Source organism: Eschrichtius robustus, chromosome 7 (assembly GCF_028021215.1).
Source record: "Eschrichtius robustus isolate mEscRob2 chromosome 7, mEscRob2.pri, whole genome shotgun sequence".
NCBI classification, from domain to species: domain Eukaryota; kingdom Metazoa; phylum Chordata; class Mammalia; order Artiodactyla; family Eschrichtiidae; genus Eschrichtius; species Eschrichtius robustus.
In genome coordinates, this window is record NC_090830.1 from 91916823 (window position 1) to 91943449 (window position 26627).

General features: G+C 37.5%; 1 protein-coding gene across 4 annotated transcripts in view; it reads right to left on the reverse strand.

Moving 5' to 3' along the window:
- PARG (poly(ADP-ribose) glycohydrolase) overlaps window positions 1-26627 on the reverse strand; it is a 110072-nt gene that overhangs the window by 73458 nt on the left and 9987 nt on the right. For all 4 annotated transcript variants that reach the window (XM_068548048.1, XM_068548050.1, XM_068548047.1 and 1 more), the window contains exons 5-7: window positions 21745-21863; window positions 21528-21611; window positions 16845-16919 (exon numbers count right to left, since the gene is read on the reverse strand). In XM_068548048.1, coding sequence (XP_068404149.1) covers window positions 16845-16919; window positions 21528-21611; window positions 21745-21863 — 278 coding nt within the window. The remainder of the gene's footprint in view (window positions 1-16844; window positions 16920-21527; window positions 21612-21744; window positions 21864-26627) is intronic.

Sequence of the window (26627 nt, forward strand, 5' to 3'; positions counted from 1 at the left end):
ACGTAAATAGCCACATATCACTATTGGCTTATTGTTTGGACAACACAAATCTAGTCCTACTCTTTACTCCACTCCAATGAAATAGAAATAGTCACCAGAGCAATCCAAGGAAGAGCCAAAGGTTCCCCGACACATGTACAGCTGGATGGTGCAAATACATATGATTAGACCTGCACCATTTTGTTTGGGGATTCTTAAATGCACCTAATTTTATTCCACTGCATTGGATTACTTTTTGGTAACTGCAATTCATTTGAAAATACAGATGAGTTTGAAAATGGTAAAATATCCCTTTCGAGATAATTTTTGGCTTTATAGCCTATAAAAACTGAAGACATGTGACGACTGGTACACCCTTTAGCTACATCAGATAAAACGGATTACGGGCTCAGGTTCAATCTATCATCTGGGGTATTCATTCTTTTCTCACATAGAGAGAATAAAAAGGTAAACGAGCCCCTGAACCTGTGAATTAGCTGAGCTCAGAAATCCAAGAAAGAGAACAGTCCAATTGATCCAGCCTCTACTTTATACTTAACTCCAGTTAGGCATATTGTTAGTAGTATGTTGACATTTAGTTCAAGCATATATTGAGTGCCCACTTTGCCCAGGATGTCATATTGAGCACTGTGAGGAACAAACACAAAGGTAAACAATGCAAAGCAAGGTCTCTGTCCTCCAGAAACTTACTACTTTTTAGGGTAAAAATGCCATATAAACAGACATAAGGGTTATGTGTACATGCCTCATCTTTTCTCTCTACCAACTGCCAATCTCAAATGGTCAACTATCACTTTACACAAATAATTCCTAAATCTTTCAGTACGAGACTGTGGCTTAAGACCCACATTTCTGTGTGCTGATCTACTCTCCTTAAGTATACTGAAGTTAGTTCAAGAAACACTTACTGAGCACCAGCCATAAGCTAGAAAACATTAAGATGCCCTGGAGAGGTTCAGCCTCATGAAGGATGCAGACATTTTATAGAAAGATCATGCATTATGTGGCAAGTGCATGGAGGCAGGCACAGGTACTACTGTGAGCACAGAGTGGAGTCTTTAGTAGAGGCTGGGAGGACAGAAAAGAGTTCCCAGAGGACATAAAGACTGAGTTAAGTCTGGAAGGATGGATTAAGAGCAAGCCAACAGCATGCCAGAGAACCATAAGGAATTCAGAGCCATTAGAATATCAGGTGTGGAGAAGCTCAGTATCAAGAAGTGATGCTGGAGAAATGGGTAGAGGCAAGGCCAGGGAATACCATAAACATCATCCAACAGAACTGAAAATAGATGAGATGCCACATAGGGTTTGAAGATATATGCTTCAGACAGCTCACTGTGGGTGAGCAGCATGAAGGACGGATTTGAAGGGAGCGCCACTGAACATGGGGGTCAGCTGGATGACTGCTACAATATACCATCTGAGTCATGATGACAGCATGGATTAGACAAGTATAACAGAAATAGAGGTGAGCCTCAAGAAGTGTTTAGGCAGTAAAATTATTATGTCTTAATATAAGAAGCTGACAGAGAGAAGGAGCTTAAGATAAAGATTTGAGTGTGCCCAGCATTAAGTGGTATTTAAAGCTCTTGGCACTATGTTAAGTGCCAAGGAGTAACTAGATTTAAAAAGTAGACTACAGTTGACCCTTGAACAACACAGGAGTTAGAGGCACCGACCCTCCGCACAGCCGAAAACCTGCATATAATTTATACTTGGCCCTGTGTATCCACAGTTCCCTCATATCCATGGTTCTGGAATAGTACCTGTCCTTCAACTTTTTACCTTGCCTGAAGGAGTTTTTCCTCTTGGCAGTTCCTCCTTCTCAAGTAGAACCTGTTAGAATGAAGAGGAGGAGCTCTTTTTCTCCTCAGCCCCCACCGCTAATTCCTTCAGATTCAACCAACTGTGGATCGCGCAGCACTGTAGTACTTACTATTGAAAAAAATACACGTATCAGTGGACCCACGCAGTTCAAACCCATGTTGTTCAAGGGTCAAATGTGCAGGTACCAGGCCAGGCAGGAAAAGATAGGAAGGCAGGAAAGAGCCAATAGGTCACAACTGTTTTGCAAGGTGTGTTCCATGGGACATTAGCTACAAGGGAAATCATAAGCCATTACACAGAAGGGGGCTTTGTTTATAAACAAGTTTGGGGAAAATGTTTAGTTAACCAAAACTAAGCAGATTTCTTCACTATAAGACTCCTCAGAACTATTCCCAGTAGGAGGACATAACGTGTAGCAAACTAACTTGACCATTCAACCCTTTATTTAAAAGTATTAGAACAACACAACCTGGAAAACAGTGGCCCAGAAGAAAAGGGATGGAAGCAGTAGCCTTAAAAACAGAAAGTGCTATAGGAATAAGTGAGTAGAAAACTAAGAGGCTATGGTAGGAAAGAAGTGCAGAACTAATGATGTTAGAGAAGGAACTGGCCCAGGGCATAACCAGATCCAATTTGTGATCATAGGTTAATACAGTAGAGAGTCTCACATATAGGTTTGAGTCAGACTAGTTCATAGGTCATCAACATGATTACCAACCGAACAAAGGCTGTTGGATGTTGGTAGGTACCCTCCCTAAGTCAGTGCTTTTAATGATGCCAGATCTAAGGCCACAGGCCACTAAAGCCACCTTTTTTAAAGAGTATTTTTCCCAGGCTCCTCTTCTTTCTACTTATAATTCAAATCTTTGACCTTTTCAGGCCTCCCTAGATTTAGTTAATTGGTTTCTAGCACAATTCTGTCCCTTAACTGAACCATTTCCAGCTGACCTAATGTTTGGGCAGTATGTTTGACTGACTCAGTTCCTCTCTAGGTGCTAAGTCAAAGGCTAGTTCTGATGGCATGCACCACAGGGCACAGATAAGAAGAGACCCACCTCAGCCCAGCTCTACAGGTATCAGCCTGGGTTTTCACAGATCTAGGTCATGGCCAAACAATTCAACAATGGACAGGAATCAGCAGTGGGGGCTGAGGAGAAAAACAACTCCTCCTCTTCATTCCAGCAAGTTCCACTAGAGAAGGAAAAACTGCCAATAGGAAAAGCTCCTTTAGCCAAGGTAAAAAGTTGAGGAACAGGCACTCTTCAAGGAGAGGTTTAAGAAAGATGGTACAGTAGAGCAGTTCTCAAACTTTCACATCTATCAGAATTAGCTAGGGGATTGTTAAAGAAAAGATGGCTGGGCCTCACCCCCAAGAGTTTCTAATTTGCAAGGTTCAAGGTAGGGCAGGAGAATTTACACTTCTAACAAGTTCCCAGGTGATGCTGCTGGTTCAGGGACCAAACCTCGAGAACCACTGCAGAAGAGCAGGGTTTCCTGATCTAGGCACTACTGACCTTTTGGGTTGCAAAATTCTTTGTTACCGGGAGTGTCATCCTGTTCGCTGTAGGATGTTTACTGGCATCCATGCCCTCTACCCACCAGAAGCCAGTAGCACCTCCCCCCCGCTGTGAGAATCAAAAATGTCTCCAGACCTTGCCAAAGGTCCCCTGGGAAGCAGAATAACTCACGGATGAGAACTACCACAACAGATTATAGCCATTAAGAGCTAAGACTCTGGAGTGAGTGGCACCTGGGTTGAAATCCTGGCTTCATCACTTGAACAAATTACTTAAACTCTCTAAGCCTTGAATTTTTAGTTGTTCATTTGTAAAATACAGTGTCTATATAATGGGGTATTTGTGAGAATCAAATGAGATAAAATATACTGCTTACACTGTACTTAGTACATAGTAAAGCTCTCAATAATAAGCCCCACCACTGTCTCTACCACAGATAACCAAGTAGGATGTCGCATCAAACATTGAGGAGATTATCTACAAGGTGAACTTTGTAGAAGGGGTAAGTCCAGGAGGAGACAGGGTTAAGCCTGGAATGGATAAGGGTTTGCATGTGACGTGAAGATAAAATGGTCTGCAGCTTAAGCAGTAGGCCAGGAAAAAGGAAAGGGTTAAAAAGGGAGCCAAAAGTCAACCATGGTGAAAGAGGCTATTTATACGGCTGCTCAACCCAATGTGCTGTGACAGTAAGTACTTTTAAATTCCACTCCCAATGGAAGAAGATGCTCTGGTTCTATAGATAGAATGTTCTGTCCCCCCAAAATTCGTATGCTGAAACCTATTCCTCCAATGTGGTAGTATTTGGAGGTGGGGCCTTGGGGTGATTAGGTCATGAAGGTGAGGCCATCTTAAATGGGATTTAGTGCCCTTATAAAAGAGACCTCAGAGAGCTTTCTTGCTCCTTCTACCTTGTGAGGACCCAGCAAGAAGACAGCCATCTATGAATCAGGAAGCAGGTCCTCACCAGACACTGAATCTGCCAACACCTTGATCTTGAATTTGCCAGCGTCCAGAACAGTGAGAAATAAATCAACCACCCAGTCTGTTCTGTTAAAACAGCCTGAATGGATTCAGACACCTTGTTTATATCTGAGCTGGGCTTCCCAGGGCTAAGGCGGATTAGACCAATAGCATAGCTGGGGAGTCCATTTGAAAATATTCCATATTTCACTATGCTGGAAATGGTTCTTCTTGCAGAAAATGTCTTTTTGTAGTGCTTTTCATGTAGTCAAAGAGCAACTGAGGCAACAAGGTACTATGCCACTCAGCTTACTAAAAAATTCTTTAACACTATAAAGAATAATTGCTCAGACAGCTTAGAATCTGACTGCCCCGTGCAGTTAATCATTACTTGTCATTACCATAGCAATAAATCACGGATAAGTATTTTTCACAATTAGAGCCAAAAGTAAAATGTGGAAAGAGCTACTGGCTCAGTCCTCTGGAGATGCAGCCACCACGCAGCTACCAAGGCACTAATGGTGTACCACTCCCTGCATCACGAGGACAATGGACCCAATTCAATGGACCTATTTAGTCTTTACTACCGAGTTTACTGCACTGTTTGAACAGGCTACACATGGAAACAGTATATAAATTTGAAAAACAGATTTATATTGTTTTTATTTCCTCTTACTATTTTTATCTTCAGGTAATATATATTACAAAAATCCTTCTAGTGTTAAATATGAGATCTTACATGTGGATAAAAGTGTTACGAGGAGCTTAACCGAAAGGAATACAGAATTTATTTTTAGTGACTAGGAGCATAAGATGAGTAAATAATCTGAGAAGTAATCTAACAGGAATTATAAATCAAGGCATGGTGTCAAATTGCATTAAAAAAAAGAAAACAGCTCAGAGCTAGTTGATAGAGATATAAATCACAGGAGAGATTAGAACATGAAATTATTATCACCCCTCCAACAGAGTAGATTTCTAGATAATGAAATCAATGACACAGCAACATTTAAAAGTAATGGCTTCCATAGCTATTTGAACGGAGTAGGTAGGGTTGGAGTTACAGGACATTAATGTACTAGATTAATTTCATTATTAGAATACAGAAGGAATTCTACTAAATAAATTTTCACTTTGGGATGTCTATAATTTCCATCCTCCTTGTCCTCCACACACATAAATACAACACAGTGTTTCACAAACACATAATAACAACTCTTAATTTCATCAATGATCTAGGGCAGGGAGGGCTCAACTAAAACTAATTATCCATTATACCTCAGCAAATTTATAAAGCAAGGTGCCTAGTTCCAATTGGAGCAATTAATTCTATGAGAGGTGCACTATTTAAAATAAATCATGAATGAGACCCTCAACATATGCTCCAACCCAAAGGATACATTAACCAAACCAAGGAGGAAGTCCACATATTTTATACAAATCTAAAATTTAATATTTTGCTGACTCTGATTAGCTTTCTTTTGGCTCCTACAGTTCTCATGAATTAAATCAAGTCAAGCTGTAAAAGCAATGCAGACCTTATTGATTCTAGAGACTGTGAGTCACTAAGGGAAGAAGTCCAAAAAGGTTAAATTTCCACTGAACTCCAAATCAGAGGTTCAAAATCTAGAGGAATAAAGACATTAGCTGTAGTCTTGTGAAACATTCAAGGCTGCTTTCATTTGATTAGGAATTTGCTACAGGCTCTTTACGACAAAAATAACAAGGATACTTTAAATCTTTTAAGTTTTGAAGAAAGGTCCAGAAATAGATTCGTTATGAAGAATTCCACTTGGAACTGGAAGCTAAGGAGCAATGTGTTTATATACATTCAGAAACTTACTTCTGCACTATTAAAAAAAAAAAAAAGCCTATTGTGAAAGCCCACAATTTTTACTGGTTATTGGTTAATGACATTTGTTCTGATTTGAAACAGTGGTTAACAACATGTTGCCTTACCTCAGCTTTTCCAAAACTAGTCTAAAAAACACTAATGTTCCATGAAACGTTTATAGAAATTGTGGTGGCGGGTGGTGGGGGGAGGATGGGGGTAGGGGTGAGGGAATGGAGAGAGAAAAAAGAAAAAAATCCTCTAATATTTTTGTTCTAAAATTTTTTTCTTATATGCATGTGTATATATACATTATACGTGTGTATATATGTGTATATATACATTATATATATGTGTATATATACATATATACATATACATACATATACATATATATACATATACATTCTTATATATATGTATATATACATTTTATGGCTGCGTTGGGTCTTCGTTGCTGCACGTTTCTCTAGTTGCTGTGAGCAGGGGCTACTCTTCGTTGTGGTGTGCGGGCTTCTCCTTCTGTGGTGCGTGAGGACTTCAGTAGCTGTGGCACGTGGCTCAGTAGTTGTGGCTTGCCGGCTCTAGAGCGCAGGCTCAGTAGTTGCGGCGCACGGGCTTAGTTGCTCCGCGGCATGTGGGATCTTCCCGGACCAGGGACCAAACCCGTGTCCCCTGCATTGGCAGGTGGATTCTTAACCACTGTGGTTAAGAGCACCTAGAGCCTGCGCGCACCTAGAGCCTGTGCTCCGCAATAAGAGAAGCCACCGCAGTGAGAAGCCAGTGCACCGCTGCAAAGAGTAGCCCCCGCTCGCCTCAACTAGAGAAAACCCCGGGTACAGCAACGAAGACCCAGTGCAGCCAAAAATAAAATAAACAAAATAAATAAATTTTAAAAAATATTTTAACATACAAAAAAGTACTAAGTACATTCGATATAGTTAATATTAGATAAGCTGCCCATAATAGTATGGCACGCACCAGAAGGCCAGTAAGTCTGACAGACACCACTTACATATGAATGCACATATGATGCCCAAGTGATGCATAAAGACACAACTATTGTGTTTTATGCTATTTAATGACAGGTGACTTACACTATGATTTTTGCCTAATAATTTCAATATATTGTATTTTAACTTTTTATCCCATAATAAAGATATGAGTCAAAATAATTCCTTCTAGCCATTACTTTATATACGTGAGATAACTTTCTTGGTAATCCATTTTAATACAAGCTTATATTTGTTTTCCCTGAGTTTCTATTGTTCTGTCAATAATGATAATTTTTAAGGTCTCTCATGGTCACATGAGTTCAAAAATGTCATTTTAGTTAAACATGGCTATAACAGCACACGTCTCAATTTTGGGGACAAAGAATTCTGATATACGTGTTTTTTAAATGTAAAACTACACAAAAAGAACTCTGAAGGAAAAGATGACTTAGGCATAATAGTTTGCTCCACTTAGTGTGCATCCTTCAAAACCCAATATGACACCTATTTACCTTTTAAAATTAAGTAGTACATAAGCAAGAATGCAAGTTCATTATTGATAGATTTACACACCCTCATTTACAGGAAAAGAGGCTTTACACAAACTTTCTCTGACAAGTCACAGGACACGAGCAGACAGGACAATACACACTCAATATTTTAATACTACAGCAAAGGCAAGAGATGCACAATTACTGAGTTGCCATAAAGAATTTACTGTGTACGTATGACTTGAGGTATAAACTTCATGCTGTATTTATTTTTAAAAAAATAGTGGCTTCCAAAGAGGAATTTATTTCTAGCCTAACCACAACAACAAAACCTTTGAACTTTAAAGTTTAAATTTTTCAAATTTTTAAAATTCCTGGTCTGGGAAGATCCCACATGCCGCGGAGCAACTAGGCCCGTGAGCCACAACTACTGAGCCTGCGCGTCTGGAGCCTGTGCTCCGCAACAAGAGAGGCCGCGATAGTGAGAGGCCCGCGCACCGCGATGAAGAGTGGCCCCCGCTTGCCGCAACTAGAGAAAGCCCTCGCACAGAAACGAAGACCCAACACAGCCAAAATTAAATTAATTAATTAATTAATTAATTTTAAAAAAACAAACAAACCTGATTTTGTTATTTATGGCAGCCTTTATGGATAAACTAACTAACGTAAGTGAGGAAATAAGAGACCTATTCATTCCTATCTTTTCTATTCCAGACATAAAACTAAACATGGAAAGGAAGATGAAATAGTCACCAAAAACCTTAGGTTTCCTTTCAACAACTATTCCATTTACTGAAAAAGTTCACTATACAAACCAATTTTAGAATTTAAAGTTCTTTATTTTGAATTGACAATTACATTTATTGTGAAATATATGTTCAAAAAGTACACAAAATATATATGGATGGCCTAATGAACAACTATAAGGCAAACATCCATTTTTTAACTAGCATCCAAGTCCAGAAATAGAAGCCAGGATCACAGAAACAGAAGTAACCACTCTTAATGTACGCCATCCCCACACCCCTCTTCCATCACTATGGCCATGACGTGCTATGTAAATTTCACAAGTTAATTCACTGAGAATGAAAAGAAATAGTGCCACAGTTGTTGTAAGAGGGAAGTATTTAAAATACATCTAAAATGTATTAATAGAGAAACTTTCTTAATATATAGGACATTTTGTTAAACTTTCCTGTGAAAAATGTCAGCAATAAGTATATCGATTCAGTTAGAATACGAATTATAGAAGTGTTTGAATTTAATTTTGTGGAACACCACCCAGGAGGGCCATAAAACACAGATTATTTGTTCCTAGCACTTCCAACAGCTGGCAGGGAGGAAAACTAATATTAGCATTCAAGATGCAAAAAACGCTAAATAACGGCCATTTCAACTCAGTAGCACCTAAATATTTAACTATAAATTACAAAATAACAGGTTGATTTCTGTGATCATTGCTGGTCTCTGAAAAATTTTTTTAAAAAGCTTAGGCAATACGCCTTGCTTTTATCCTAAATAAGGATGCTCAAAGGATTACCAGGATTGTGGGTCTCTTACTTCTTGCTCTAAATAGTAGCATTTAGGTAATAACTGTAACATGGAATCACACTAAATGACTGTTGATACTAACACCTCCTGTTCTAAAGTAGTATGGGTTACAAAACCTATTATTCACACAACCAGCCAAAGCAAGGTTTTAAGGAGATAAATGTTAACAGCCCCCAAATCAACTTAACTGTAAAATATTAAAATTGATATGCTGTTAAATTTAAACTTCATTTTTTTCCTAGCAAAACAAGTTACTCAGAGCTGGGTGTGACATTTAAGTAAAGACTTCCCAAATACTGTTAATAAGCAACATTTAAGAGCCCTTCTTAAAGAAGCATTCTTACTCCAAAATGTGGACACAGACAATGCAAAGCAAATAGAATTCATTTATAATTTAAAACCTAGCCAAACAACTGCTTCCCTTGCACTAAAGATCTCTTTTTACTCCTCCAATCCCACCACATATGTATCTAATACTTACTTCTCAATAACCCCTGTAATCCTGGGCAATGTTATCCCTGTGGGCTGTGACATGGTAAAGTTCTATATTAATACCTTTGGAGATTTGAAGGACAGAAAAACACACAACTGTATTAAATATCCAAGGTCTACTGTTAAGTACATTGACAATGTACAAACAACAGACAGTCATAGGGAAGAACACCCTTAAATCTCTAGACATGCTTTACACAAAGAGACTTCCTTAAATCTCTAACACTGGAATGGCTAAGCAAATGACATATCATTTGATGGAATATTATGCAACCATTAAGACCAAAAATGATAAAGCTATGAAACACAGGTTTATAATATATCATAAAATATTTTAAATATACTTTTATATCTAGATATAACTATAAAAAATAGAGAGACAAAAATTTGAAGAAAACAATAAGAAATGAATATTTGGTACAATTGTGACGACTCCCCCAACCCTCCCGTATGTTTACAAAGTAAATAAAAATCAGAAGGTCAAAAATGCAATGACTCCTCTCTCTAGAGAACTATAAAACTATCATCACCACCTTGGTAATCACCTCGTATTTATGATCTACACTAAACACACCAAAACTTGCTATATATTACTCTTACAGGAATGCTTCTGGGCAAGGTCACCAGATAAAAGGGAAACAAGGTCCTGTCTGTGTAGAGTGATTAAGAAGAGAGGAAAAAACGACTACTTTACCTCATAGCAAGGTGACAGGGGTATTTTAACCAATGGCATGTTTTACTGCCATCACAAGGTATCAAATGTACCTACCAAAATTAACAACTGTAACTAGTTTAAGGCACAAAAATTACAGAACGCAAATAGACCATCTATATACTATAACTTAAGTGACAAAGATTTTATCAGTTTGGTCTTTTCATTGCATCAAAAATTACATCTCTTTAAGAGTGAAAGACATCTGGATACAAAGATATTCTGATATAGCCATAAGGCTTCCATTACTTTATGCCTACCTTTAAACATCATATGGTTCAAAAGCTCAATAAGGTAACCCTGAAATTGACTGTTCCTGCCTCAAGATGCAGAATTAGTATGGATTCTATTAATATGATTATAGAAATTACCTTTCACAGCTAACTTTTTTCAGAAATTAATAAGCTGACCCTAAAACTCACATGAAAGCACAAAAGATCCAAAACTGCCAAAACAAATTAGAAAAAGAACAAAGCTGGAGGACTCATACTTCCCAATTTAAAACTTACTACAAAGCTACAGTAGTCAAGATTGTGTGGAAGTGGCATAAAGACAGACATATAGAGCAGTGGAATAGAATTGAGAGGCCAGAAATAAACCCTCATATGTATGGTCAATTGGTTTTTGCAGGATGCCAAGACAATTCAATAGGGATAGAAGTCTTTTCCACAAATGGTGCTGGGACAACCAGATATCCATCCACATGAAAAATTATGAAATCAGACCTCTATCTCACATCGTATGTGAAAATTAACACAAAATGGCTATTCACAAGCAAAAAAATAAAACTTGACCCCTAATTCACACCATATACAAAAATCAATTCAAAATAAGTCATGAACCTAAAAGTAAGAGCTAAAACCATAAAATTCTTAGAAGAAAACACAGGAGTAAATGTTTGCAACCTTGGATTAGCTTCTTAGATATGACACCAAAAATAGAAAAAATTAATTTAGACTTCATCAAAATTAAAAACTTTTGTGCTTCACAAGACACCACCAGACGGAGAGAATGGACTTGAGGACACAGGGAGGGGGAAGGGTAAACTGGGACGAAGTGAGAGAGTGGCAATATATACAAAATAGATAAAATAATATATAAAATAGATAAAATAGATAGCTAGTGGGAAGCAGCTGCATAGCACAGGGAGATCAGCTCGGTGCTTTGTGACCACCTAGAGGGGTGGAATAGATAGGGAGGGCAGGAGGGAGACGCCAAGAGGGAGGAGATACGGGGATATATGTGTATGTACAGCTGATTCACTTTGTTATAAAGCAGAAACTAACACACCATTGTAAAGCAATTTTACTCCAATAAAGATGTTAAAAAAAAAATTTTTTTTTTAATTAAAAAAAAAAAAGCCATCTGAGAGGCAAAGACTTTAAAGCCTGACAGTATCAACCAAGCATTGGCCAGGGTGTGAAAAATAAAGTACAACTATCTTGGAGAGTTCTTTGTCGATACCCAGGGAACCTCCAACATGCCTGCCCTACCCTGCAGCCTATCACAAGGGCACAAAGAGAGCCATAGGCTGTGTCCATCACAGCACTGCTTGTGACAGCAAAACATTAGAAACTCCCCAACATCCAGCAGTAGGGGCACAGGAAGGTAAGCTATTCATACAAGGAATCTAATCAGCATTAAAATGAGACAATTCTGTATATATTCAGAATCGTTAGATCCCAACGACATACTGCTGAGTAAAAATAAAGCAAGTTACAGAATATTATGTACACTATGATACCATAATCCATCATTTGAAACACAGAAAACACTGCTATCTCTTGTTAGTGGATATGTAGTGAAAATGTAGGAAAAAAAAAATAACTGCCAAATCAGATGCCACACTTAGCACAATGCTGCCTTCAATGAAGAAGAAAGGGAAAAGAACTTGCAGAGAGAAACAAAGGAGGTTTTAACTATATATATTATTTTTCATTAAAATATTTGGCAGAAACATATCATATCATGATGTTTAAATGTATTAACTCTAGAAGGTGAGTGATAAAAAATAGCCAGGTATCAGGCACTGATCTATGCTTTGCATACATTACATCATTTAACCCTCACTACAACTCTGAGGGAAATGCACTATTTACCCCCATTTCCCAATGGGGAAACTGATGCACTGAGAGGATGCCTCAGGTTACCCACCCAGGATCCAAACCCAGGACATGTGGACCCCTATCTGTGCTCCTAACCACTCTAGAATCCTATCTCTGTGGAATGGACATGGAGGCACATTGCAAATCTTCCTGATGCTTACGTATGTTCAAACAATGTAATTACAGAAGAAGAGGGAGAAGTGCTACAAGAAAGAGATTTCCAAAGCCCCTGTGTGATGGTTCATTTTGTTTCAACCTGGCTGGGCCACAGTGGCCAGATATTTGATCAGACATTCTCCTGGATGTTCCTGTGAGGATGTTTTACATTTAAATCAATGGATGAGATTTACATTTAAATCAGTGGACTCTGAGTAAGGCAGAGTGCCCTCCATAAGGTGGATGGGCCTCATCCAATCAGCTGAAGGCCTGGACAGAACAAAAGGCTGACCTACCTCAGCAAGAGCGAATTCTGCCAGCGGGCTGCCTTTGGACATCATTTGCAACCTCAGCTCATCCCTGGGTCTCCAGCCTGCCAGCCTACCCTGCAGATTTTAGACTTGCCAGCCCCCATAATTGTGTGAATCAATTCCTCCTTAAAATCTTCCTCTCTCTCTCCCCCACATATATATATAGTTGATAGATAGATATAGATAGATAAATATATCTCTCTCCCATTGGTGCTGTTTCCCTGACTAACACACCTTCCCTCCAGCTCTTGCCCTACGGCGACTGCTGATGGACAGATGGAACAAGGCCTGTCTGGGTTGCTCCTATTCCCTCCTGTTTGGAGTCTTGAAAGAAAGAACCACAAGAAGCCACTAATTATCAGAACATCATACTCCAAGGTAGCTATTGTTAGTCCCATTTTATGGGAAGAAAACTGAGGCTCAGAAAAGCTAAAGAACTTCCCAACGGCTCCCATCAGGCAAGGGACAAAGTGCTTTTATGCTCAAATCTCACATCTTTCCCTAAAGCATATGGCAAGGGCCAAGATAGTGGGTGCGCCTTGGCTCTGCCAGCAATCAAACACAAATGGGGTAAATGCCAGGGAACCTAAGAGTAATTGAGCAATTGAGCAGACACTGAATTAAGACAATATACAGGAATGTATAATTATGGGGCATAGCTCATGTTATACTATGGAGAAATAAGATGATGAGGGCTTCCACGACAGCAAGCAAGAGAAATATTGGAATACAAGGTCCTATCTGATCTAAGAAAACCCTAAATAAATGAAGACCCATACCATCCTTATGGAGACGAATATATAGTATTACGTAGATGTAAAATCTTTTCCAATTTATCTGCATATTTAATGCAATTCTACTCAAGAGTCCAACAGGATTTTTATGGACACCAACAGGTTGATTCTAAAATTTACATGAAAGAATAAAGAATAGCCCATACACTTGTGAGAAAGAAGACTGATGAGGAGAGGCTCGTTTTACCAGATATCAAGAATTATTATGAAGCTATAGCAATTAAGACATTGTGGCACTACTGCAGTAATAGACAAATTAACCAGAAGAGAATACAAAGCTCTGAAACAGACTGTTGTTTCAGGTGATTGTTTGGGGGTAGCAAAAACCCAAGGTTACACAGCTTTGAGACTAAGAACCATAATACTCATTTCTAATTCTATGCTCTTTTTTCCACCAGTAGTTCTCAAAGCATGGTCTCTGAACCAATAGCAGCACCACCTAGGAAACTATTAGAAATGCAAACTCTCAGGTCTCATCCCAGACCCACTGAATCAGAAAACTTGGAGAGGATGGTGGGCAGCTACCTTTTTAATAAGCCCTCCAGGATTCAGACACACAATAAATCTGAGAGCCACTGCTTATATCATGCTGCCTCACGGATACTTTGTGAAATAATCAAAACACTACTGGAAAAAAGGGAGTGGTGGTGTTATTCATAACACTGTCGATTTCATTTTCACATTTTCAGGTTCTTCCTTCTTTGTAACTCAAATAAGGGTTCACAATAATCTTAATGTTTGATTCCTGACCATGTAATTAAACAACCACTTTCTTCTGGATTACCACCAGCAATCCTAGAGGACAGACTGATCTTCAGTAACGTCACAGGAAATGAAGTAACAAGAACACTGGAACATCACTAGTTAAAAATGCTCAGAGAAGGAAAAGTCTAACTTAGATGTGTTGTGTGCGTGGGCAGGGAGTGAGAGAAGGAATCAGAAACATCAGTTTTTATTAACTCAAACCGTTACTTCTAGATAATATTCTCATGACCTTGGTAACCATGAAAACCAATATGACTGCCCGATCTCCTGTTGAAATCCAGTCCATAACTACTTACAGAGCACACACGATAAATAAGGCATTGTATAGATGCTACACGAAACACAAAGCTATGAAAGATACAGTCTCTGCCCCAAGAAACTTTTGACATACCAGAGGATGTCAACATTTCATCTAGAATAAAGCAAAGCAAAGAGAGGGAGTGCCACAAGATAAATTTTAAAATTTGTCATGGAAATTCAAAGAAAGGTGACGTCTCATTTTGGAGGGAGTAGACAGGAAAATGTTAGTCTCGGGAGATAGAACTTCAATACAGAAAAGTGGAGGAAGGGGGCATATCAGTCTCTAATTACAGAGAAAATGAGCAGCAAGTAGGAGGGGAGGGTATGTGCAGAGGGATATCAGACTGTGATCGCAGGCAGTAGTGGAAAGAACACTGATTGGGTTACACTGTCCTACCAGGGACAAACTATGTCACTTTGGGCAAGAAAGTTCATTTCTAAATCATAACTACTCATTTACGATAGGAATAATAATTATTATCTTATTTATCTCACAGTTATTTATCTGAAAAAAAGACCAGAGAGGGAAAGGCCACAATTAAAAAAAACACAGGACATGTTTAAAGTTCAATAATTATTCTCTATTAGGTAAGTTAAAGTTGTGTAATATTGAAAATATTTCAATTCAAAATGTTTCCATTTCAAAAATTACTTTCAGTTTCTATTATTAGTAAATGAAGCATATATAACATGGATAATTAAACTGTGGGCAGAAAAATCAAATTATAAAAAAACTTTTAAACAGATTGTATATGAAAGTATCATTCTTTGGGAAGGCTTACATACCTAGCAAAAGTATACTGGCAGTTTCTTCTAAAACTAAAAATACATTTATCAAACAATTCAACAATCGTACTCTTGGGGATTTATCCCAGAGAAATAAAAACTTATGTTTATGCAAAAAACTGTATACAAAGTTCACAGCAGCTTTAGTTTTAACAGCTAAAAACTGGAAACAACTCAAATGTCCTGAAATGCATTTACAGTTAAATTATGATACATCGATATCACAGAACACTACTCAGCAATAAAAAGGAACCAAAAGGCAATTTGAAAAGGTTACAAACTATAACCTTTATGAAGTAACAAAATTATGCACATGGAGAACAGATTAGTGGTTGCCAGAAGTTAGGAAGGAGTTGGTGTGGCTATAATGGGCAGCACCAGTGAGCACTGTGGTGATGGAGCAGTTCTGTATCTTGACTGTGGTGGTGGTTACATGAAGCTACAGTTACATAACTACACACACAAATGAGTACAGGTATAACTGGTAAAATCTAAGTAAGGTCTTGTGTCAGTTTTCTAGTTTTGATACTGTATTATACTTATTTAAGCAATCAACATTGGGGAAGATAGGATGAAGTGTGCATGGGACCTTCCCTGTACATTTCTTTACCATTTCTTGTGACTCTATCATTGTATCAAAATAAAATGTTTTTTTTTTAAAGGTATACTGCCAGTTTTTCAAAATGGATGATACCTATTCTCCTAACAGTACTATCAAAGTGGTATTCTTACCCATTGCTGATAGCATACTAAACTGCTATAGTCCCCTGAGGAAAATTATTTTACAGCATAAATCCAGGGCCATAAAAGTTTTGTGCCTTTTGACCTAGCCATCTAACTTCTGGGAATCACCTAAAGAAACAATATTAAATTTGGGAAAACATATACATGTATTTATTCACATACATATATAAAGATGTTACTACAGTGTAATTGAGAATGGAGTAAAACTTATGCAACCTAGATGTCTGAGAATATGGGAATCATTAAATTCTCAAAATCTAGACATGAAATACTATGCAGCCATTTGATAATACTGAAAATGGTACAACAATACAACAGAAAATGCATATCATGAGAGACTAAAGCAAAATTCAAAATTAGCTGCATATAAAATAACAGGAAATATTTCTCACAAAAATAAAAGATGATTATGGTGTTAGTGTGACAGAATTATGCATATTTTTCTCAAACTTTTCCATTAGAGTTGTCATATTAGTTTCATAGTTTAAGAAATAAGCATACTTCTACCTTATCCCAGAAATCAACCAAAGCTGTAAAGTCCCATTTCTTAGAATATGCCACATTGTATTTCAGAATAGCATCCTATGGAAAAAGCATAAACAAAATGTCATGATATAGTAAAGTGAATTATTTATGACAAGCCTGTCTCCTTTATGAACTATTTCCAGTATATTTCTTAATGTTGGGCAAGCTTCTCCTACCATTAGCTACTCCACGTCAGTAACTATGAAAAAAAAACTGCATACTAATTTATTATTCACTTAAGAAAAATGAGATTAGAAAGCTCAAGTAACAGAGGGAAAAACATAATTACTCTAAAACATGCCCTCTAAACAGAGGCGGTATAATCCAAGTGGACAAAAATTGGATCTTAGGGATAAAAAAAGTAAATATTACAGTGACTTTTGGTCTTCAACAGGGTCACACTACATGTACAGATACACTGCACATTAGCATTAAGATTTCATTAGGAGAATAAATTAGGAAAAAATATCTAAAAAGTCTCCCTGGGGAAGAGAGCAATAATGAAAAAAAGACTGAGAAACATTAGCTTAAAGCCAAAAATGGTCTTTTTTCCTTTACTATTAGCTATTTTTATAAGCTACATAGAAATGGTTATCTTTCCCCATTAGTCCATGTAAATTACGTATTTTTGTAAAAAGTTAGACTAGTGCGCCATCTACTGGTGTAATTTTCAACTGTCTGAACAGGCAGTACTTCCTGGTTACCAGAGTGGGGTAGGCATACGACAATCCATTAGTTATGCAAAAAGAATTATTATTTACAATTATATTTTATCTCATCCTTTAAAATTTCTATTTTGATTATCTTTTATAATATATATTAAATTACTAAAGTAATAAATACATAGAATTTATAAAAAACCATTTATAACTCTAATACACACCCCCAAATTTTTTTACTGAAGGCATATTAAGTCTGAAAGACACTGTGTTAGATTATTACTATAAACCTTCCAAATTTCCTCAGAATTGATGAAGTTTTTAAAAATTAACACTCTGCCAAAGAGCCTCCTGAAAAATACTTCATGCCACATAAATTATCACCAAGCAGCTAGGTTAAATAATGAGCCAACAAAATGTCTTTTATCTACTTGGAATAAGAAGATACCCAAGTTCCGGGGCTTCCCTGGTGGCGCAGTGGTTAAGAATCCGCCTGCCAATGCAGGGGACACGGGTTCAAGCCCTGGTCTGGGAAGATCCCACATGCCGCAGAGCAGCTAAGCCCATGCACCACAACTACTGAGCCTGCGCTCTAGAGCCTGCGAGCCACAACTACTGAGCCCACATGCCACAATTACTGAAGCCCGTGCGCCTAGAGCCTGTGCTCTGCAACAAGAGAAGCCACCACAATGAGAAGCCCGCGCACCGCAAAAAAGAATAGCCCCCACTCGCCGCAACTAGAGAAAGCCCGCGCACAGCAACAAAGACCCAATGCAGCCAAAAATAAATAAATAAAAAATAAATAAATTTATGAAAAAAAAATAGCGATGTCTATCAACGGGTGAATGGACAAACAATGCATATACTGGAAAAAGCTACTGATACATTCAACAACACGGATGAAACTCAAAGATCTTCACCTAAGTGCAAGAAGCCAGACACACTAGCATACATAATACATGATTCCATTCATATAAAATGTAAACCGATCTATAGTGTAAAAAAAAAAGAAAAAGAAGAAGCAGATCAATAGTTGCCTGGGGCCAGTACAGAAAGAGGAAACTGACCGCAAATGAGTAAGAAGAATCTTTGCAGGGTGACAGGAATGTTCTGTATCTTTACTGTAGTGGGGGCTTCAAGTGTAAATGCAAATGTCAAACCTCATCAAATTACATTCTTTAAAAGGATGTACTTTCTTATATGCAAATTATTCCTCAAAGTTGGTAAGGAAAAACATTCTAAATAGCATTTACACTCTAATCTTTAATGGAGTTGTGTAATTAGCATTGACTCCTAACTAACATTTACTTTTACTTCAGTCTTCAAGTCTCAGAAGTAGTCCACCATGAGATCTCCTATCACCAGAAAAGCTGGATGCTACTCTATACAGTATTCTTAGCTGAGTGACTTTTTTTCAGTTCATAATTCATAATAAGCACAATGAGCTAAAGCAGAAAGAAGTTCATTCTTTGCAAATTACCAGACACATTATTCATAGAAATATTACAGTGTAGATCAACTTTTGAGGACACTGTTCCTTTTTTACATTTTTAACATCTCTAATCCCTCTTAATTCAACATCAAATGGCATAAAAACAGCAAAAATATTATTATATTCAATAAGAGGGATTTAATGTTTCCCCCTTCCTCTCGTAGTGTTCTTTCAGCAAAGGAAACAATTACCATAAACAGAAGAAAATCTCGGTGGATTACTGTTCTGTTGAATCTACCGTAAAATAAACAAGAAAGGGAAATTCAGACTAAAGCAATTACCCCTTCCTAAGGTAATCATGGCGCACTAAGGAATTGCTAACAGAGGCAAGCAGCAATGTAATTTAGAACACTATGACTATTCTGCATTTGTGTTTAAAGAAAAAATATGTAAATTCTTAAATAATCCTGTTTGTAAGGCCATGAAGGCCCTAAGTCAGTGTTTTTCAAATGGAGTCTGGATAGTATTCTTGATTGGCCTGCTTGTGTTTGTGAGTATGTAATTGTGGTTTTGGAATGAATACAAAGGCCAAAAAACAACACACTGTAGAAATGAAAGCTGGTACTTCAAATACATAAAAATGGTGGAGAGAGAGAGCGATCCTAAGATGCACTGCAGTATAGGAATGCCGAAGTCATAAAAACCTGGACCAAAGTGGTCACCATCATACTTATTCGCAAGCTGATGTTCTGCATACGGATCCCATCTTTGCCTCTACCAACAACCACCAACTGTTTGTGATTAGTTAAAAAAAAAAAAAAAAAAAAAAAAGTAGTAAATACAAAACAAAGAATGTTTTCTTTATACAGTATTTTTTTTTAAGTTTCTCAGCATACTATTTTAAGGCTCAGGTCAGTGTTTAAAAATCTGTGCAAAAAGGAAATGCTGATTACAAATTGTTTTGACTGTGATAATGAACACAACTCAAATCATGGGTCATAATGCTTAAAATGGAAAAAATCAAATTGATATAGCTGGATACTATAAATATAAAGAGTTTATATTTAGCTTTACGTTTAAACATACGTAATTAACATATTAACAATAAGTAAAGTCTGGCAGACCCTGAGAATTTCTCCCATTTAAAAGAATTACAAGATTGAGAAACACTGTCCCTAAGAAATAAAATTTTCAAAATATATTATGGTACAACTTATCACTGTTTTTCATGTTAAGGAAAAAAAGAGCTAAGGAAAAAAAAAAGGAGCGACAGGAAAGGTATAGAAAGTTTAAGAATAACTTGTAAGTATGTAACAGGGAAGAGCCAAATCTGACTACATGTTGGATCTGTTTCTTTTACTTTAACCTTTGCTTTCCAGCTGCTTTGGTTCACTAAAAGGATACTGCCTATACATAATGGCTGGCTCAGGGAACCGTGCCCCTCTGTCTGAATGTTAAACCAAAGTGCCTTTGTTCAGGAAAGCATCCTGACCCTGTCCACCTGTGAATATCTGCAAGAAAGAAGAAATTAACACATCTCCTCCCCGAGGCTGGCCATTCCAGGGGATATTTGCAAAACTTATGGCCTTTTTACTTTACTTCCTCATCTCCTCCCCCTCTCTGTTCTATAAAAGAAACTGACATCCAAACCCCGATAAGATGGTTTTTTTGGAGACATTAGTCTGCCATCTTCTAGGTCTGCCAGCTTTCCGAATAATTCCGAATAAAGTCATATTCCTTGCCTCAACACCTCATCTCCTGATTTATTTGCCTGTCATAAGGCGAGCAGAGTGAGCTTGGACTCGTTAACAATAAATAAATGAAAACAACAGTATTAAACCTGAGAAACTGTACACAACAAATTAAGTCTCTCAAAGAAAATGAAACCCATTTTCACAGAAGTATAAAAAAATCTGTTTATAGTTATAAAAACTTTAAAAATTTACATAAGGCTATAGTGCCAAAAATAAACATATACTCACTCATATTTTAAATATTAAAAAAAACAATCTAATGGTTGCCCTTACAGTCTTAAATGAAATATTTTTTAAATCAAAAATTGAATTATTGCCAAAATATAAGATTAATAAATTATGAAACTGCTAGAAGCTATATTAAGAGCAATAAAAAGTAGAATGCTTAATGTATACTTTAATCATTAGGAAACTCAGCTTCCCTTCGGGCAAACAATGCTGAAGTCATAATTCTTCCCTGATTTACTTTTAAAGACATTTCAGAAGTATGATAATTCCAAAACAAAAATAAAACAGAAGCCAGGACCAAAGGAAACTGGATGGGGAATCAAGAAACAGAGGTCTTATTCCTGGTTCTCCAAATTATTCTGTGTGGCTCCAGGCAAGTCATTTACAACTCTCAATTCTTCTACTCATTTCCTAGTGATGGAGTGTAAACCAAGAATGTCTCTAAAGAGAGTTCCTCAGGAAGCAAGCACTTAGCATATAAATAATGCTGTTACCTGAGTCTATTAAAGATCAAAAAATGTCTCTGAGGGAGGACACCAGGGCCCATCTCTAAGAACTACATGTAAGAGACAAGAATAGCAGAAGAACACACCTTCAGGTTTTGGGGTCGACTGAATTTGTTGAGAAGTGCAGTCTGAATGAGCTCCCACCGGCTCCCTGCAGTTCGCTCACCATTCTTTAAGGAAAAGAAAAACATGAGGAAACTATTCCAAGTTTTTTTACATGGTAGAATCAGAAGTCAAACAGCAAGTATTAAAATACCTTTCAGAGACTAAAAGAACATCAGTTCTGTTCAGTTTTGTTCTTACCTCATCTTCCACCGGGTACAAGTTTTGTTCTGAACAAGGCATCTTAACATGCTTGTTGTCCCACAAATCTTTAAAATGTGTTGGGAAAGGTTTAGGAACTTCTCCTGCTCGCAAAAGATCTACCTGAAATACAAGAAAACTGTTAAGTGCATAAAAACTAGGCATATCTCTTGTACAAAATAATACAAAGAAAGCAGTCAAAGCAAATGTTATAAAATACAGACCAGCTCCTAGGCAAGAAATCTCATGTCTTTTTCAGTTGTTCCCCCTCCTTACTTCCAGTTAATCAGTTTCCAAGTCACCATGTCCTGGGCATTCTATCTTCATCCCATCCAGCCCCCAACCGCCCCCCACCCCCCGTCCCCCGTCCTCATTATTCATTGCCTGAATTTCTGGCAACAGCTTTCTATCCCTCTCCCTAACTCCAACTACTCCCAGACACATTCATCCCCCATAAAACCCTTATCCCCACTTGGGAATAACAGTATGTTTCTAAAGTATCCCCAAGTTTCTAATCCTATAATGGCTCCCCTCTGCCTATACTTTGATTCTAAATGATTTCAGTTTTTAACATCCTCTCTTACTGCAAACACTATCTGGGTAAACATCTATTCTGATCTTCAAGACTCAGCTCAATCTTCATTTCCTCTAAGAAGTCTTTAAAAACTTTCTAATAGGCAGTAAGTGTATTCTCTCGTTTTATTAGATCATTATCATACTAGAGCACACTTTTTTCCCTTCCCCCACTAGACTCTAAACTTCTTGAGAATAGTAATTATATGAACTTTGTATTTTGAATATTTGCAACAGAGCCTGACATATGTGTTTCTAATACGTATAAGTGTTTACATACATACAGTTGACCCTTGAACAACACGGGTTTGAACTGCATGGGTCCACTTATACAACGATCTTTTTCAATGAATACGTACTACAGTACCACACAATCAGCAGTTGATTGAATCTGTGGATGTGGAAACTCGGATACGGAGGGCCAACTGTAAAGTTATACTTGGCTTTTGGACTGCCCAGAGGGTTGGCACCCCTAACCCTCGAGTTGTTCAAGGGTCAACTGTATATGTAAATATACACACATATGTATACGTACGTATGTGTGTATATGTATGCATATATATACACATGCTACTTACAATAAGCATTAAGTAAATGTTTGAGGAAAAAGATATTTTAAAACAAAATAGCTTTACATTTTGCCTAATCTGGACATTTCATATAAATGGAATCATACAAAATGTGACCTTTTGTGCCTGGCCTCCCACTTAGCATAATGTTTTCAAGGTTCATCCATGCTATACCATAAATCAGAATTTCACTGTAGATCATCAAATAATCACATAAATAAATACAAAATTTCAAATGTAAGACGCTATAAATGAGAGGTTCATAGTGTCATAAGAACCTTTCTAGACAATTTTAACTTATCTGGTAAGCTTAGGGAAGGCTTCGAGGAAGTAGCAATTGAGCTCAACTCCAAAGGATAAAAAGAAGTAGGAAAAGGCAGAAGAAACAAGAAAAGGGAATAGCCTTGAAAAGGGAAAGCTGCTGTCAAATAGGCAGCTTCATTAAAAGTCTGCAACCCGGGCTTCCCTGGTGGCGCAGTGGTTGAGAATCTGCCTGCTAATGCAGGGGACATGGGTTCGAGCCCTGGTCTGGGAAGATTCCACATGCCGTGGAGCAACTGGGCCCGTGAGCCACAACTACTGAGCCTGCGCATCTGGAGCTTGTGCCGCAGCAAGAGAGGCCGCGATCGTGAGAGGCCCGCGCACAGTGATGAAGAGGGGCCCCCGCTTGCCGCAACTAGAGAAAGCCCTCGCACAGAAACGAAGACCCAACACAGCCAAAAATAAAATAAATAAATAAATAAAGACCCAGTATAAGTGTAATTTCATTAAAAAAAAAAAAAGTCTGCAACCCAAGATAAATAAATTTATAGGCCATTTATATAGATAACCATTAAAACCATGAGTGTGTATAAGACTACCCCGAGAGAGAAGGAGAAGATAAGAGGACCTATGAAAAAGCTTTGGGGAACTCCAACGACCATTTAAGGGCCACATATAGAAAAAAAGCTAAAAGGAACATAAGAAGTGGCTTAAGGAGGTAGGAAGAAAATCACGATTATATAGTGTCAAGGAATCCAAAGGATGAGAATATTCCAAGGAGGAAAGAATAAAGAATGGTCAAAAGTGGCTGAGTCATCAATCATGCCAAAAGTATTTTCACCTCCATATGAGGATCCCAAAAGTGATTCTGTAAAGATGTTCCATGTAATCTGAGGTGACAAAAACAGGTACCAGTAGAGGTTCACACACAGGGGAACATATATATAAGAATATGCTTTGGATGTCTGTCTGTCTAAATGTGTGTGTGCATGTGTGTAGTGCATGCACCTACATGTGTTTGCCTTATGTGTGTACATGTTGGTGTGTGAATGTGTGTGCATGCATGCATTTACAGATAATCAAGCACTGACTATTATGTCCATGCAATTTCAGATTGCCTTACATTTCTAATGCTAAATATCAGCTTTACTTTATTACTTCAACTTCTGTAACTATTAATATCTGGCATCTTAGAAATGTAACTAAGGACTGTCTATCTAATAACTATTAATTATACATATATCATATTACCATATTCAGGAAAAAGAATTTAGAAGAAAATACACCAAATTGTTAAACTCTGGGAATAGGACTGAGAGACACTTGGGTTTTCTGAGGTATTCACTTTCACATAACAGTTGCTTTTTTCTTTTTTTCCATTGAGCCTATATTACTTTTGTAATAAAATAAAACTTTTATAAATTCATTGGATATCTAACAATAAATAAACAGTAGTTACAGAGATTAAGTAATGATGGTATAAGATGCTTCAGGTTTTCTTTGTGGGTAGTGGGAGAGAGGAAGCAGGAAAAGTCAAAATATCACTTACTTCCCTCGATCAACCTTTTCTCCAAATCTTCACCATTAACATCTTGTCAGTCATCCAAGTCTTTTCTTAATTTTACACACATTAGCAATGCCTCCTTTTCCCTTATCACCCATACTTAAGAATTCACCATGTCCTATCAATATTACCTCAAAACAATGCAAGCATTTATTCTTTTTTATTCCCACGGTTATTACCCTGTCTCAGTTATTTCCAAACTTTTTTAAACAGCAGAACTCTTTTTTTCCCTAAGAAATCTGATACAAAATCATTATATTTAAACATAAGCTATTTAAATAAATATAATTTTTACAGTAACTTTACATACTCTAACATCAATAGCAATGAGACTACTTTAAGGACTATAAAATCTGAAATCAGGAGTTAGAGATGACAGCTAAAGCTTATATCAACCTACTATTTATAGCTCTTATCCAGTATTAAGAAAATCCTATTCACACACCAAAATAGTTGCAAATGGTAACCTTTTTTAACTGTTATTTTGATGCTTAAGGAAATTCTTCAGTCAAACAGCAGTGGCAAGACAACCTCGATTCTATGAGCTGCATAAAAATGAGTTCTCTTGGTAAAATCTGCTGGTTAAAATACGGTATCAAGCATTTTAAAATTTGAGTGCATTTGTTAGTTCTTTTACTACAGGTTTTCCATAGCTAAAAATATAATTTAGAAAAGAAATGTGAGTCAATTTCAAAAGAACCCCTGAACCACTTCCATGCAGCACAATTTGATAATTATTGTTTCTTTACTTTTCATCTCTTATCTGAGCTCTTACATTACCTTCCCCTGTTTCCAATGCATCCTCACTTCAGTTTTCCTTACCTATACCTGTCTGATCAATCTTGCTATACATACAGTACAACTCTTGTCTACACAGACATTTTAATGAGTTCCAATTCTTATAGACTCAAGTCCAGTTCCTGGCACCTGAAGCCCTCTACAATATGGACCCAATCCACCTTTCAAGTCTTCTCTTCCACCATTTCCCATCCAAATTCTCAGTTCTAGCAAATCAATTGTTTTTCATTTCTAAAACAAATAGTTTTTAACTACACAGCCTTTTCCTATACAGGTTATGTATCTGTCTGGAATTCCCTTGCCTTACTAAATTAACTCCACCTCAGAAATTTCTGCTCATCTTTAGGAGCTCAGTCAAACCCCACCACCCTGCTCAATGTTGCTGCTACCTATGTTAATAAATTCTACACTTCAAAATATTTAATCACATGTAGACTAAGTTGTACAAGAAAAGGGATTTTGTTTAAGTAGCCCCTGTGAAATCTCATACAGAGTCTGACTAATAAATGAGATGAATATTTAATCCTCTATGGGGTTTTTTTGTTTTTTGTTTTGGCCATGCCACACGGCTTGTAGGATCTTAGTTCCCTGACCAGGGATCAAACCCAGGCCCACAGCAGTGAAAGTGCTGAGTCCTAACCATCCTAACCACTGGACCACCAGAGAATTCCCAAGACGTGAATATTTAAAACTATTCTATGAGTAGTAGAAATCTTCTAAAATTGGATTATGGTGATGGTTGCCTAAGTCAGTAAATTAACTAAATATGGGCTTCCCTGGTGGCACAATGGTTAAGAATCCACCTGTCAATGCAGGAGGGACAGGGGTTCGAGCCCTGGTCTGGGAAGATCCCACATGCCACGGAGCAACTAAACCCGTGTGCCAAAACTACTGAGCCTGCGCTCTAGAGCCCGTGAGCCACAACTACTGAGCCCCTGTGCCACAACTACTAGAGCCTGCGCACCTAGAGCCCGTGCTCCGCAACAAGAGAAGCCACCACAATGAGAAGGCTGAGCACCGCAACAAAGAGTAGCTCCCACTCACTGCAACTAGAGAAAGCCCATGCGAAGCAACAAAGACCCAACGCAGCCAAAAATAAATAAATAAAATTTTTTAAA